This window comes from Fundulus heteroclitus, chromosome 12, assembly GCF_011125445.2.
Source record: "Fundulus heteroclitus isolate FHET01 chromosome 12, MU-UCD_Fhet_4.1, whole genome shotgun sequence".
Lineage (NCBI taxonomy): Eukaryota > Metazoa > Chordata > Actinopteri > Cyprinodontiformes > Fundulidae > Fundulus > Fundulus heteroclitus.
Genome location: NC_046372.1, coordinates 44750721 through 44764692, shown reverse-complemented (window position 1 = coordinate 44764692; position 13972 = coordinate 44750721). Strand labels below are relative to the sequence as shown.

The 13972-nt window shown below is 44.6% G+C and overlaps 1 protein-coding gene across 2 annotated transcripts; it reads left to right on the top strand.

The window, feature by feature from the left end:
* The first annotated feature begins 812 nt into the window (after nt 1-812).
* On the top strand, nt 813-11986 carry hdr (hematopoietic death receptor). 2 transcript variants are annotated; one of them, XM_021309054.2, is made up of 10 exons: nt 813-934; nt 5389-5524; nt 5642-5770; nt 5900-6011; nt 6133-6224; nt 6407-6508; nt 8061-8080; nt 8190-8240; nt 10131-10167; nt 10974-11986. In XM_021309054.2, the coding sequence occupies exons 1-10, from the start codon at nt 923-925 to the stop codon at nt 11279-11281; spliced, it is 999 nt and encodes a 332-aa protein (XP_021164729.2). In that variant the 5' UTR covers nt 813-922; the 3' UTR covers nt 11282-11986. The 2 variants fall into 2 exon arrangements, with proteins under 2 accessions (XP_021164729.2, XP_012705123.2); XM_012849669.3 differs by having other exon boundaries at nt 8190-8378.
* Nucleotides 11987-13972: the final 1986 nt, after the last annotated feature.

Genomic DNA, 13972 nt, shown 5'->3' with positions numbered 1-13972 from the left:
TAATCTAATTGAACCCTCTCTACTACCCTGCTAGGACCAAGTAAGTATGATGGATGGATGGATGGATGGATGGATGGATGGATGGATGGATGGATGGATGGATGGATGGATGGATGGATGGATGGATGGATGGATGGATGGATGGTAGGTTTTGTCACATTTGATCTGAGATAATTTTATAAGCTGGGAAAGACCAGGTCAGCTGTACAATCAGAGGGTGTGTGTCTGTCACCTGTATAGGCACGATAATGCACAGTTGTCAGTCTTGCTGCCTTGATGTCCTGGGTCTGAATCCCTACTCCATAATCTTTCTGTGTGCAATTTACATGTTCTCTCTGTCGTGCATGTGGGGTTTCTCTCTGGGTACTCAGGGTTCCTGCCACAGTCTACAACCACGGATGTTACATGAACTTGAAAATGAACCTCTCCCAACAAATTGCACAGCTATGTGTGAGCATGTACACCCTTGGTTGTCTGTGGTGGACAGGCAACCTGTCTAAGGTGAACCTTAACTCTCACCCAATATCTGGCTATACATATAGGTCAGATAGTCTAACTGCAATTAGTTTAGTTAATTAAATAGATAGATAGATAGATAGATAGATAGATAGATAGATAGATAGATAGATAGATAGATAGATAGATAGATAGAAATGTTTATATATATATATATAGAGAGAGAGAATCTATCTATATATGTATATATACATATATAGATACACACACACACACACACACACACAGACACACACACTGTGTATATATGTGTGTTGGCGTGCGCGGGTGTTTAGCTCCACCCCCAGTCTACGTCAAATGGTGACGCTGGTCACCTGCGGCAGTCAGAGCCAGAGGAGCCAGCCCCGGGAGACTCATTAAACCAAACCTGTGAGGAGTGAGTAGCTGTTTCTTTGGGAGGAAAACAATGAGCGTCAAAGTAAGTTACGTTTTCTTGTAAGTGAAACGGCACAAAACTGTTATCACCGATCATTTGGAAAAGATATTTAGTTTATTTTTGTCGCTTTTTTTTTTAAACTGTGGTTACCCAAAGTTAGGGCGTTATCTGTAGAAGCCGGCTCTGGGCGCTTGGAATCAGCAGGCACTTAAAGGCCCTTATCGTGTTAAACAGCGTCGGCCCTCCGAAGTTGGCTAAAAGTCTGTTAACAGAACGCTTTTAGGTCCAAATACTGACGGGAAACTTCAGAGTCTGCTTGATAGAAATGGTTTTAAAGTTTGAATTGTGTGTGTGACTTCTGACGTGTGTCTGCCAGGACTTGTCTCCACTCAGGTGTGAGATTCCTCGCAGGGTCTAGAAAGTTAACAGGAGTGCTCACTCGGTCCCTCTCTGTCCAGAGAACACATTAAGAAGAAGACAGTGTTGTTGTTGTTTATTTCCCCCCCCCCGAAAACAGACCGACTTACATTAAATTCTTCGTGGTGTTTGTTATGAGAAGAGCTGGCTCCTTTGAATGTGTGAGAAAGCGCCATGACATTGTTTCTGCCTTTATTTCTGTCTCTTGAATAAACGGGAGCAGTTTGGGTGTATTACCGTTAAAACCCGCCGGGACGGCTCTCAGGTGAGGCGTGAGTCACGCAGCGTGTTTTTCACCACAGGCTGAAATCACGGCGCCGGTGAAAGCACGTGCACACAGGTAGGTGGGCGTGTCCCTCTTCTGACTGCATTCAGGCCGTGGCTCAGGTGCTTTATCTTTCTGCCTACAGGCAGGTGTTTAAGCTAAGCTAGGCTGGGCGGGGCTGATCAGGTGGACAGAGGGGGTTCAAGTCCACCCCTGGCTGTGTTGCCCAACGGCAGCCCGGCAGCTTCGAGCTGCTGTGACGTCTGAAGGAAAGTCCTCTTCTCCGGCTGCTCGGTGACGGGCGTGTTGCCTGATGTAACCCTGTGTTGCATCATGTCACATGACCGGGCAGCGTCTCTGCCTGGGAATGCTAGAACTTTTAAAGAGGTGTTATTACAACTATTACAGCTGTTTTGCTTAGTAAATGGCACAATTTCTCTTTGTTTCCTTCTTTTTTTTTTTTAAAGAGAAACGGTCTCAGTTAAGATCAACATAATCAGCATATTAATTGAGAGGCGCGGATAGATGGGTGCCACTCTCACATCTTCTATGGATGATCCACGGTGGTCAGGGCCCAGGCGCTGGTTCCAGTCCTGAGGAGAAATTGTAATTTCCTCCTCCTCACAGCGAAGCAGCCCCCTGATGGGTACCTGCTTAGCTTACTATGGTGTGCTTGTTGCAGGTGCCACAATAAACTCCCTCTGCGTTTTGTCTCCACTATCGGACTGTATCTGACTATCTGACCCACTATCTGGGCTCCTCATCTCAGCGCACGTACGTCTTGCTCTGTATCTGAGCTCGAAGCCCGGATCTGCCCCCCTTCTGCCCAGTAGTCACGTCTAGGGCTGGGTGTGGATTCAAATTTTAAGAATAGATTCGATTCCGAGGCTCAAGATTTAGAATCGATTCTTTACGATCTGATCTCAAATGTGACTGCTGGTATTAAAAATGTTACCTGAATTACCTGACTGTGTACTTATGCAACATATTGATACTGTTATTATATTAACATTCAACAGCAAATAAAAAAAAAAGTAATGGTAGTTATTAATGAAGGTTGAGACAATTGCTTTCAGAAACATGTTGAGGGGCAGAATACCCAAACAGATCCAGGGTAGAAAACAGAGGACACCGGAGAGATCTACAGCTGCTATTTCTATTAAATCCAATTCAAAAATACTTTATTAAACCCAAAGGGACACCAAAATTGGACACTAACCTGGTGCATTATTAAAGATATGACATTAAAAATTCAACTCCCAGAGTGAAGTGTGAGCTGGAAGTGCCGGCTCACACATTTAAGTTCACAGTGGAAAGTTATTATTTTTTTTAAATCGATCTTTGGTTGTATGAGTCAGTCTTTAGGAATTAACATGAGAATTGATTCATAAATGGAAAATCAATATTTTTTTTTACACAGCTCGAGTCACGCCTAACTGAAGATGGGGGACGTCACATTCCTGTTGCCAGTGCTTGAAAAACATATTTTCCTGTTTTCAGCTAAATGTTGATCAGCTCCTTAATGATTAAAAGCTAATTTTAAAGGATCCTCTGTGCCTTTGTGCATCACTTGTTTTAGACAATGATTCATTATATTTAGTACAGTTGACAAATACAGTCTGCTGATTTTAACCCCCAATCTTTAGATCAGGTAACGGACGGTGGTTTCAGAATTTTGAAGAACAAGCAAAGTGTAAATCCGTTTAAACAGCTGGATCAGTTAAAGCGCTGCAGGCGAACGCGACACAAACGGTGGAACAGGAGGCTGATGGAAATCAGACGTTCTGGTTAGTTTCATTCAGCTGATCTTCTGCAGATGAATAGAAACAATTTGGATGACTGGCAGCACTGGTGCGAGGCCAGCAAGCAGATCCTGGAGTAAATGAATTGAGTTTTAATGCACTCCGGTTATTCGCTACCAACGTGCGTCTAACGCTGTGTTTCTTCATTTTGTAAAACGCACGCCCGTATCTCCTGGATCTGACGCGGTCTGTGTTTTAAATTCTTATCAAAAATGAGCCGAATGGATTCTCCAGTGAAGTGTATCTTCCTGCCATCTGTGAGCGGGGGTTGCATATTTCCCTCTGCAACATGTCATCGCCACCCACCAGCCTTTCTCCTTGGTACTGTTTGCTCTGCAATGGTGGCCGGAAGGAGGGTGTGGCTGGGGGCTGCTTTTGTTGCCTTATTTGGTTGTTTCTTAAACCTGGCCAGGTATTCCTGTGGAGGTGGAGGAGGAGGAGGAGGGGGGGGTCGGGGACAAGGTTCAACTTTATTTCTCTGGGAAAACACTGCTATGCTTTATTGCCTTATTTGGGCATTCCTACAAGATGTAGAATCAAAACTACCATGCAATGTTAGATGACTTGGACAACTTTATTTGTCATTTTGTATACATGGAGTGTCTACAGAACGAAATTTCGTTGCGTACAGCTTGTAAATTGCAGTAAAATTAAATTAATATATATAGTATAGGGTGCAGCAGTGATTTAAAAGTAAACAATTTAAATGTAGACGATGCAGGAGAAGTCACAGTTTACAGGTGAGTATTTTTAAAACCATTTGTTTGTGCAGAATTTGGCGTCCAGGGTATTAAATGCCAAATTGATTCATTTGGCATTTAACACCCTGGATGGCACATTAATGTAAACATCAATTGGTTTTGGAAATGTATTGTATCCAAATAAATATTTGTAAAATAAATATATTTTTCACCCTAAAGGTTAGTACAGCTACCAAAAGCCCCCTTCTAGACTTAGAGGTGCCAGCCTCGCGTTGTGAAAGGGATTCTTTGTCGTCTGACTTGATAAAGTCAAGTCCAAAACGCTTCACACTACAGCCAGTCCTTCACCCATTCACACCCTGACGGTGGTGAGCTAAGTCAGCAGCTACAGCTGCCCTGTGGCAGACTGACAGAAGCAAGCCTGCCATGCATCGGCCCCTCTGACCAGTTTGTTCCCTCCTGAAATGTCAGGGAATCAAACCGGCAACCGGCCAGTTACAGCCCATCTTGGAATGGATATTGGATCTGAAACTGAATCCTCCGCTTTTAACCTAATAGTCTGTCTGCCTCGTACTTTAATGGTTGACCGTGTTAAGGCTCGTGCTTTATTGTTACTAAAACATCCGGAGGATAGCCTGTTGAAAAGGATACGCGTCTGCTACTTTATCTGACCTGGCCAGGAGGTAGTAGTCGCAGAGCGCCACCCGGAGGTTCATTTAGACACTACGAGATTCTCCTGGTGATAGATTGATGTAAAAACCCCGTCATGTCTAAAGGGATGGTTGGCTCTAGATTGATGTTATCTCTTCTCTTTTGTCTGCACGCCTTCAGCATGCTGCCTCCCTCTTCCTGCTGCGTTTTCCCTCATCCTTTACAGTCCCAAAAGACCCCGCGCATCACTTTAAACGGCTGGAACGAGCGCAGAGCAGGATACGATCAGCAGCAGATGAAACCGATGGGAACGTGAATAGAAACCATAGGAGAACGGACCGTGGCCCTTAGAAGGATGTTGACAGGAATAAATACAACAAATGGAATATTAATTCCACCAGAGGATCTTAAATCATTTTTGATTTTTCCACTACATGTCTATGAATAGAAGAAATTTTTTTATTTTTTTTTTTATTTTTTTTTACTTTTTGGTATTTTGTAAGTTCGCCCCAACAGTCTGAAACCCATCAGAACCTGAGCAGCAGCTGCTCCGGCTGCCTGAGTTTCTGGCCCGCCGGTGGAGTCGCTTGCAGCTTCTCCGACGGCTTACCGTTTGAAACTGGAATCAAAGCGTCTAACATTCTCAAATGTTTCCCAAAGGTTTTGTTGGGTTTCTGCCTCCTCCGGCTCGCCGTAGCACGCCCGCCCCACGGCATCAGGGCAGGCCGGTCCGTCTCCTGCAGTGACGAGACGGAGTACGTGCACGGCAGCATCTGCTGCTTAAACTGTCCAGCCGGTAAGCCGCACGCAGCCACGTCCCAGAGACTCAGCAGAGGCTGGGGAAAAAACACAAGTTGAGTTAGATGCATGATGAATAAACCAACGTGGACTGTTCCCCCCCCCTGTGTTTCAGGGCAGTATGTGAAAGCGCCCTGCACCGAGGCAGGAAAGAAAGGAACCTGTGAAGAATGTGACGATGGAACGTTCACCGAGCACGCCAACGGCCTGAAACAATGCATCAAGTGCGCCCGGTGCCCCCCAGGTGATTCTTCTTGACACTTTTGTGCTATTGATTAAAATGTCTGTAGAAGAAAATCGATGGTGCGCCTTTGCAGCGCGCGCTGGGCATAAACTCTGCCTTAACAAGGCCTGTTCCGTGCTGCCTCCTCAGATCAGGAAATTGTGATGTCGTGCACTCACACCCAGGACACGGTGTGCCGGTGCAAGGCGGGGAGGTACTGCCATCCAGACGAAGCGTGCGAGACATGCACCAAGTGCTCGAGGTGGGTGTGCGCGAAGCGTCCGCGGGCGCAAACCATCTCATTCGTTTGGCTTTTAGAAGCCGTCAGGGATGGTGTGGCTAATTGATGCTTTCCCTGACCTGTTGCTCTGCCTCTGCACTAGGTGTGGAAGTGACGAGGTGATCGTGAAGAACTGCACCTCTACCAGTAACACCGAGTGCAAGAAAGTCCAGCCCAAATCTGCCTCCGATGCAGGTCTAGTTTTTATCTGTTACATCTGATCCCACAGAAAAAATATTCAAGATTTATTTTTTTTTCTCTCAGATTTTTGTCGTTGGGCTTTTTAAGCTGGTTTACTGACTCTGTTGGATTCTCTCTAAACAACATGTCGCTAATGTCTGTCTACATGTCTTTTTTTTTTTTCTCTCTCTAACCAGATAATGGTCTGACTGTTGGATTGTGGGTCGCGTTTGCTGTGATACTTTGTGTTGCTTCGATAATAATATTTATCATCTGGAGGAAGAAATGCAGAGGAGCAGGTACGTTGGTGAATGAACATTTCAAATATTTCAAATCTGGGGACAATAACATCCACAGAGATAAATAGCCAGCATAAATGATGATAGCAAAGCTACTGCCGCAAGTTTATGTTAATGGCCGTGGAACGGCTCGGATGACTCTGAGGGTTTGAACAGTAAAAGTTTGATCCTGAGCCTGAAGCTTCAGTTTAATGACTCATCTTATGAAGTTTAACGTGTAAAACCGCCGGAGTGTGACCGCACACCTCTCTGTGCCGTAGAGCTGCCACTAACCCCTGCGTGTCCCCATTAATCCTGCCACTTGTGATTTGTTGCAGTCCTTGATCCATCTAAGCTGTTCTTCCTCTAAAAGTCTAAAGCGTCTTTATTTATTTATTTATTTATTTATTTATTATAAACCTTTTTACACGTAAAAAGCCATGCACTTTAGACTTGCACTTTAAAGTGTGAATTCTTTCCTAACCCTAACCTTTGATTTGATGTACATCAAATGTAAGATCTGGATTCTTACTGAACAAAAGTAGGCCTCAAACATGTGCAGAAAGAAATGTGATTAGAACGGTTTGAAAATAGGGGGGGGGTTAGAACGCTTATTAGACAGTTGATGTGGAAGTTAATTTTTAATAAAGAGTGCAAATTTGCTGTTTGATCTTAGCGGTTCAGGAAGCAAAAGGACCAGCTAGAAAAAGCTGAAGTACATCCGGCTCCACCTGATCTGACTGCGTCAGGCACACGTCACCAAACTAATCTTGGTATTGCTTCCTTACAACAAGACAACACTGCAAAATCTGTTCTGATGAGGCTTTTCAGAATGGGCCGTGTATTATTTGAATATTTCCCTAATACCTGTAGGGAACCACTCTGGTGATTTAAAGGCGTCATCCAAGCGTGTTCGTGCTTGTTTCCAAAGATGAAAAAAAACTTCTCTAAACCGTCTGTTAGACTCGGCAACTCCTGATGAGGCCAACAGACAACCAGGATTCAGCTTCATATTTATTCATATAACCATAATTACGCGTAAATGTTAAGAATAGACAAGCACATTAATGTTTCTCGTTCTTCCTGAGAACCGGATTGGTTGCATTGCTACGTGGTGACGCATGCTAAGCCTTGCTGCCTTTTAGACTGGTCATACTGTAGAACAAAGGATGGCAGCGTAGGAGCCCGGTGCCATGGCAACACACACACTTCCTGTTTACCTGGTATAGATAAACAGTAATCCCACGCACTGCACATGGCTGCCGTGTCCTCATCAGCTGATCCTCATTTGAAAGATGGCCGCTGTTTTTCTCAGTAAATGTTTTTATTCGGATTCCATCCGCCTCATGAGGCGGTTTTTACCCATTTCTGCTTGCTTTTCGTGAACTCTAGTTACTTCTGCTCTCAGTCTGCTTGTTGGCGTAGGTTTGCATCAAACTCATTTGAATGTTTAGTGCCAGCTGTTCCACCCAGGGGTATATTTCTGATCATAGATGCTAGTAATCTGTACAGATGGAAGCCAAAGACTTGGATTCCTTAATCTAATGTGTTTTTTTTCCTCCTCTCTCCTCAGACTCTGACAGTTTGAAACAGGTAAGTCACTTTGATTTTGGTCTGAGGCTAACAACACAATAATTCCTAAACATATCCTAAAATGACCAGTTTGAAATGCCAAACTAAATCTGTCCCCCATTCTCTACAGGAATATGTTCCAGTAGACAACAGTACAAGTCTAACCCACCGCCCGTCTCTGGTAATGCCCAAAATGAACGGGAGGATAATCCTGTGCGAAAGCAATTCCAGCTCTGCCAGCAGCTCTCAGCACAACCTAACTGACCCGCTCTGCTCTGCCCCCGCTGCATCCCTCTCCTGGGACGACCCCAGCAGGAGGGTGAGATTGATGGCCCATCTTGACCTCTCCTTCCTGGCTTCTGCCGCTGCCCCTTGATTTCTCAGCTGTCTGCTTCCTCTCTTCTACGCAGCATATCTCAGAACCTTGGACGTCTGCTCCCAGGAATCTGCTGCTTTTGTCACTTTAAACCTAAAATATCTTCATGAAATCTGAATTATATTTTGAGGATTTTAACACCTTCAAGTCTAGTATGTATACATTTGTATGAATGAATGTCCATATAATAGATCGCCCCACACACCACTGTGTCGACTTGCGCTTTATTAACTCATTGTGCTTAACCCCAGCTCCACCCCTAACCATTGCTAGTAAATTCCTAACCTTAGACTTAATTCACGCCACAGCCTTAACTCTGACCCCAACCATAAACATGGAGGTCCGACACATTTAGACCGAGCTTTGGTCAAAATACACATGCTCACACACAATTATCCGTTATCAGTAGCAACACACCTCAGTAGACAGGATAAAGTTTGATATTTTGCACTAGCTGTGAATTAAGAAAATTGGAGCTCCGTCTGGTGGTCAAACCAAAAGTTTGCAGCTCTATTAAAGCCCTCATCTGTTAACGTGTGACCAGTTGGTTCTTTTTGGTTAGCCTGGCCAAAGTAACACATTGAAATAAATAAGAAACAATAGGAAAAACGTCCTGATGTTTTAGGATTAGCAATGAAAAAAGAAATGTGACTTTTAATCTCAACTACAAGGTTTTATATTTAAAAGATTCTGCTGTTTTGGCGTTGAATCCCCTTAGTTGTAGTTTTTTAACTTTACCAACTTACCAATGTTTTTTTGCTGCCTTAAACTTTTCAGACTGCATTAAACTACATGTATGATCAGAGTCATTAGAACCTGAATGCATGGTAGTTGAATGATCAGCTACTTGAATCTAGGTAGCTCTCTGCTATACACATATAGACTAATCGTATTTATTTTGCAGTCCTAATCTCTGCTGTTTCCTGTAGGATTGTTCATTGACTTCAGTGAGTGTCACCGAGAGAGACTCTTCAAACAGTGATATCTAGCTTTAAAGACCAACACCAGATGTGTTTGTGAAGCCACTGTTTGTTGTTTTGGAGCCTTTATAGGAACCGGAGTTCCTAACATACACTGTGATGCTGCTCATTGGACTAGAACTACAAACTGAGAGTTTAATCAACTCTGATTACTTCCCCTAATCCACGTACAAGGTTTCCCCCAGAAAACAGGGTAATCTAGGCAGTAGGAGGAGCGTTGCGTGACGCAGCTCTAAGGACGGGTGCTGCTGGGTACTGTAGTGTGCGTCAAGGTAATAACCGCTAGCGCGTAGGATTTCTCCCAGACGGGAACTTAACTGAACTTTTTTATGTTGCTCTCAAACATCGAGCATTTTGAGTAAACAAATGACGCTTAGCCTGGGAGGCCAAGTAAAGCATGGGTGCCCGCTAGGCTCATAATACGGCGGGGGAAACCCTGTGTTTCAAACTGAAAGCCCACCGATGCCAGCCACTGCCCCAAAGGCACCGTGCCCTGATCAGTCCCACTCTGAAACTGTTTCCCAGTGGGAAACTGACTTGTGCTGTGGAAATCTGTTAATATTCTTAGTCAGTGTCTGATCTCATCTATGTAAATGTACGTCACAAGCCAACAGTTCTCACCAGTGTTTGACTATCAAATCTGGCCTCTCGCATACATACCTATTTAATGAAGACCTCTGTCTGGTATGTTAATCTGCATTTCTTTGCCTTTTAGGAAGAAGAGCCCTTCCCCAACCTTGTTCCTGTTGAAGGTAAACTTCCTTTACTGTCATTCCTTTTGTTTGAAACTGCCACCCTAGGAATGGTACTAAAAGATGCAATCTTTTATATCTTTTATACAGTCTGAACTGTTGGTTATAAAATGTCTACACATGCAGTGCTTGTGAAAAATATTCATACCCTTCTAGCTTGTCCACATTTCACAATGTTACAATCACAAGTGCCAATATTTGCGAAGTGAAAGGAGGGAAAAAGTATAACTAAAGGCAATAAAATCCAGAGCAGCAGCAGAGTTCTAGCCTTATTAGAAGAGTTGAAATAACACTATGTTGTGGGAAAACAAGCACTGAACAACATTGTGGGGGTGAGATGGTCAGTGGACGGGACAATGAATAAAGCATAATTTGAGCTATAGTGGAAAATCTTTCAGATTGAATGATGATGCAGGCCTTTGTGCAAACCATACTGGCCCATTTTCACCCTATGCCAAGTACAGCTCTATACTGTAAAACAACAACTGGATCTTGTTTGGACTGTTACTGGTAGATGTCAGCAAAGTGCTTTTAATTTGATATTAAGGAAGTGCAGAATATGCCTCAACAGGCACTTAGCCACATTGGACCAGAAGCAGTTTGGATATTTTGCCTCAAAATTCTGAAAATGGTTAAAAAAATATCATGTTTTTTCTTTTTGTTTGGCGCTAACGCAATTCTGTTCTGTCACATAAAACCTGATAAATCACAACAAAATGAAAGCTCATGTGGTGCGACTGCCTTTGCACAGCTCTGTGATCCTGACTGCATGGTGTTTGAATGATGGTCTTCATCTTTGTTTACAGGCGTCGAGTCTCTGAAGAAATGCTTTGACTTTTTTGAAGAGCTGAACATGGACTTCCACAAGAGGTTCTTCCGTCAGCTCAGCTTGAATGACAATGTAATCAAAAGTAGAGATCACCTTCCATATGAAGACCGGATCCATGAACTGCTGAACCACTGGGTGGAGAAAGAGGGCATCAATGCCAGCCTAAATGAGCTGCTCAAAGCTTTACTGGACTTGAACCAAAGGAGAACTGCAGAGATGATCATGCAAAAAGCAATTCAACGTGGTTATTACCTCTCCGAGAGTTTATCTGAGGGAGTTGTTTGAAGAAAGTGGCTAACATATTATGCCATGAGGTGGGATTTTTCTTCATGTATCATCAGTACTGATCTCTTTGTTGACGCCACACAGAACCCGACTTGGACTGGCAACGTGTTGGTCGTGGGTAAAAGGTTAATAAGAGACTATCTCTGTGCAGGTCACGTCTTTATTTTTACCTGGTTTCCTCTGCCTGTTTTAGCTCAGCCCGTTCTGTCTAAAGGTTCTCAGTAGAACAAGGACTACTAACGCCATCTGGCAAATGGTGATATTAGTGTTACTGGTCAGGCCAATGAAGTAAGAGGCAACCTATAAAATAATTTATCATTGAATACTTCAGGTGTTGGAATTGTTACCCAGATTGGAAATTCTGATTATTTTTGTCTCTTGTATGTTTGCGAGGTGGCTAACCCTGACTGAAAAGAATGGTTCCACCTAAGATGTATTATTTTTTTTTTTTCTGGGGTGGTCAATCTTAACGTTTTGATTATCACCTGATGTGTTTTTTGTTTTGTTTTGTTTTTTTATATAATCGGGTGGATGACGTTTCACAGTTTCAGTTAAAATGTATTTACGTGTCTTTGACCTCAACATCCGATGTATTTATGCACTGAAAACAAGTTTATTTATTATACCAGAGAAGGGTTTAGATTTTAATCTAAACCCTGATTTCATACTTTTTTATGTGTTGAATAAAGGCACCTTTACACTTGTTTTTGTGTTCTGAGTGAAAAATATCTGTGCTATATAAATAGATTTATAGTCCCCACAGGGGAAATTTGTCTTGGATACCATACGCTAAACAAAGCTGCGTCAACAATTAAATACATTACATGTCAGGATTTTGTTTACCGATAAACTCAGGATGCACACACGGGACTAAAAGTTTGAGAGTATTTATTACAAGGTTGATGGGTGGAGGTTTGATGAGGCCAGAGGAGCTGGTTGTACAGGAACGGAGAGAAGGTGATGACAGGAGCTGACGGACCGGAGACAGAGAGTCCACCCTTGCTTGGTGTTGCTCGGCTAGTAGGCCTCGTAGCACTCAGGTTAGCAGTTCATAGAAGACACCAGGGCACAGAGCTGAGCTTCACCAGGGCGGCTAGTCAGGTTAGCAAAACTTGAGAGACACCAGGGCTCAGAGCTGAGCTTCTCCAGGGCGGCTAGTCAGGTTAGCAGAACTAGAGAGACACCGAGGCTCAGAGCTGAACTTCTCCAGGGCGGCTAGTCAGGTTAGCAGAACTGAGAGACAACAGGGCACAGAGCAGAACTCCTCCAGGGCGGCTAGTCAGGTTAGCAGAACTTGAGAGACAACAGGGGACAGAGCAGAACCTCTCCAGGGACAAACAGAGAACAAACAGTCTTTAGAGTGACTGACTGGACTAACCTTAACAGGAGCAAAAACAAAGCTTCCAAGGCAAACGGGGACTGGCATGGAGAGGTGTGGAGTGATGATGACGGCCCAGTGCTGAACTAAAGACAGAGGGAGGTTTAAATAGAGAACTGACAGGTGACACCAGGGTCTGACTAATTAACCAGCAAATGATCTCAGGTGTGACTGACTGCTGAGGAGGTGAGGTGAAAATTGACAGAAAATAACTGATGACTGAAAACTAACAATAAATAAAGTCAAACCTAACCCAAAAGAGATGAAAAAATGAAAATAACAGAAAAACAAAGCCAAACCAAAACTCAACCATGACATTACCCCCCCCTCAAGGCCGGACTCCGGACGGCCTAAAATCAAACAAAACAAACTACAAAGTGACCGAACCAGGGTGGGTGGAGGGAAGGCAGGATGGCGGGCAAGAGTCATAACCAAGCTGATCGAACCAGGGTGGGTGGAGGGAAGGTAGGATGGTGGGCTAAAATCAAACCAAACAAAGGGCATCTAACAGATGTTGGCAGGCTAACATCGCCACAAGGCAAAAACGGGCAGAACAGGCAAACATCGCCACAAGGCAAAAATAGGCGTACGACAACGCCAGAGGGAAGAACAGGCGTACGACAACGCCAGAGGGAAGAACAGGCGTACGACAACGCCAGAGGGAAGAACAGGCGTACGACAACGCCAGAGGGAAGAACAGGCGTACGACAACGCCAGAGGGAAGAACAGGCGTACGACAACGCCAGAGGGAAGAACAGGCGTACGACAACGCCAGAGGGAAGAACAGGCGCACGACAACGCCAAAGGCAAGGAACGGGCGCACCACAGCGCCAAAGGCAAGGAACGGGCGCACCACAGCGCCAAAGGCAAGGAACGGGCGCACCACAGCGCCAAAGGCAAGGAACGGGCGCACCACAGCGCCAAAGGGAAGGAACGGGCGCACCACAGCGCCAAAGGGAAGGAACGGGCGTACTTAACGCCAAAGGGAAGGAACGGGCGTACTTAACGCCAAAGGGAAGGAACGGGCGTACTTAACGCCAAAGGGAAGGAACGGGCGCACGACAGCGCCAAAGGGAAGGAATGGGCGCACAATAGCGCCAAAGGGAACCCACCGGGGCGTGAGGAAAACGCCGGGGCTTGGGGAAGAGAGCGTCGGGATGTGAGGGAAGCAGGAACATCTAAAACGCCTAGGAACAAGAACGGAGGGCGTACTTACACGCCGGGGAACCGAAAACAGAGGGCGTCCTAACACGCCGGGGAACCAAGAGTCAGAGAGCGTCCTAACACGCAGGGGAACCGAGAACAAAGGGCGT

Bases quoted from the DNA above. Each gene is read 5' to 3' on its own strand.
- hdr (XM_012849669.3), top strand. The intron at 5,525-5,641 runs GTAAGCCGCACG...CCTGTGTTTCAG, and splicing joins CTGCTTAAACTGTCCAGCCG to GGCAGTATGTGAAAGCGCCC. The intron at 8,379-10,130 runs GTGAGATTGATG...TTTGCCTTTTAG, and splicing joins GGGACGACCCCAGCAGGAGG to GAAGAAGAGCCCTTCCCCAA.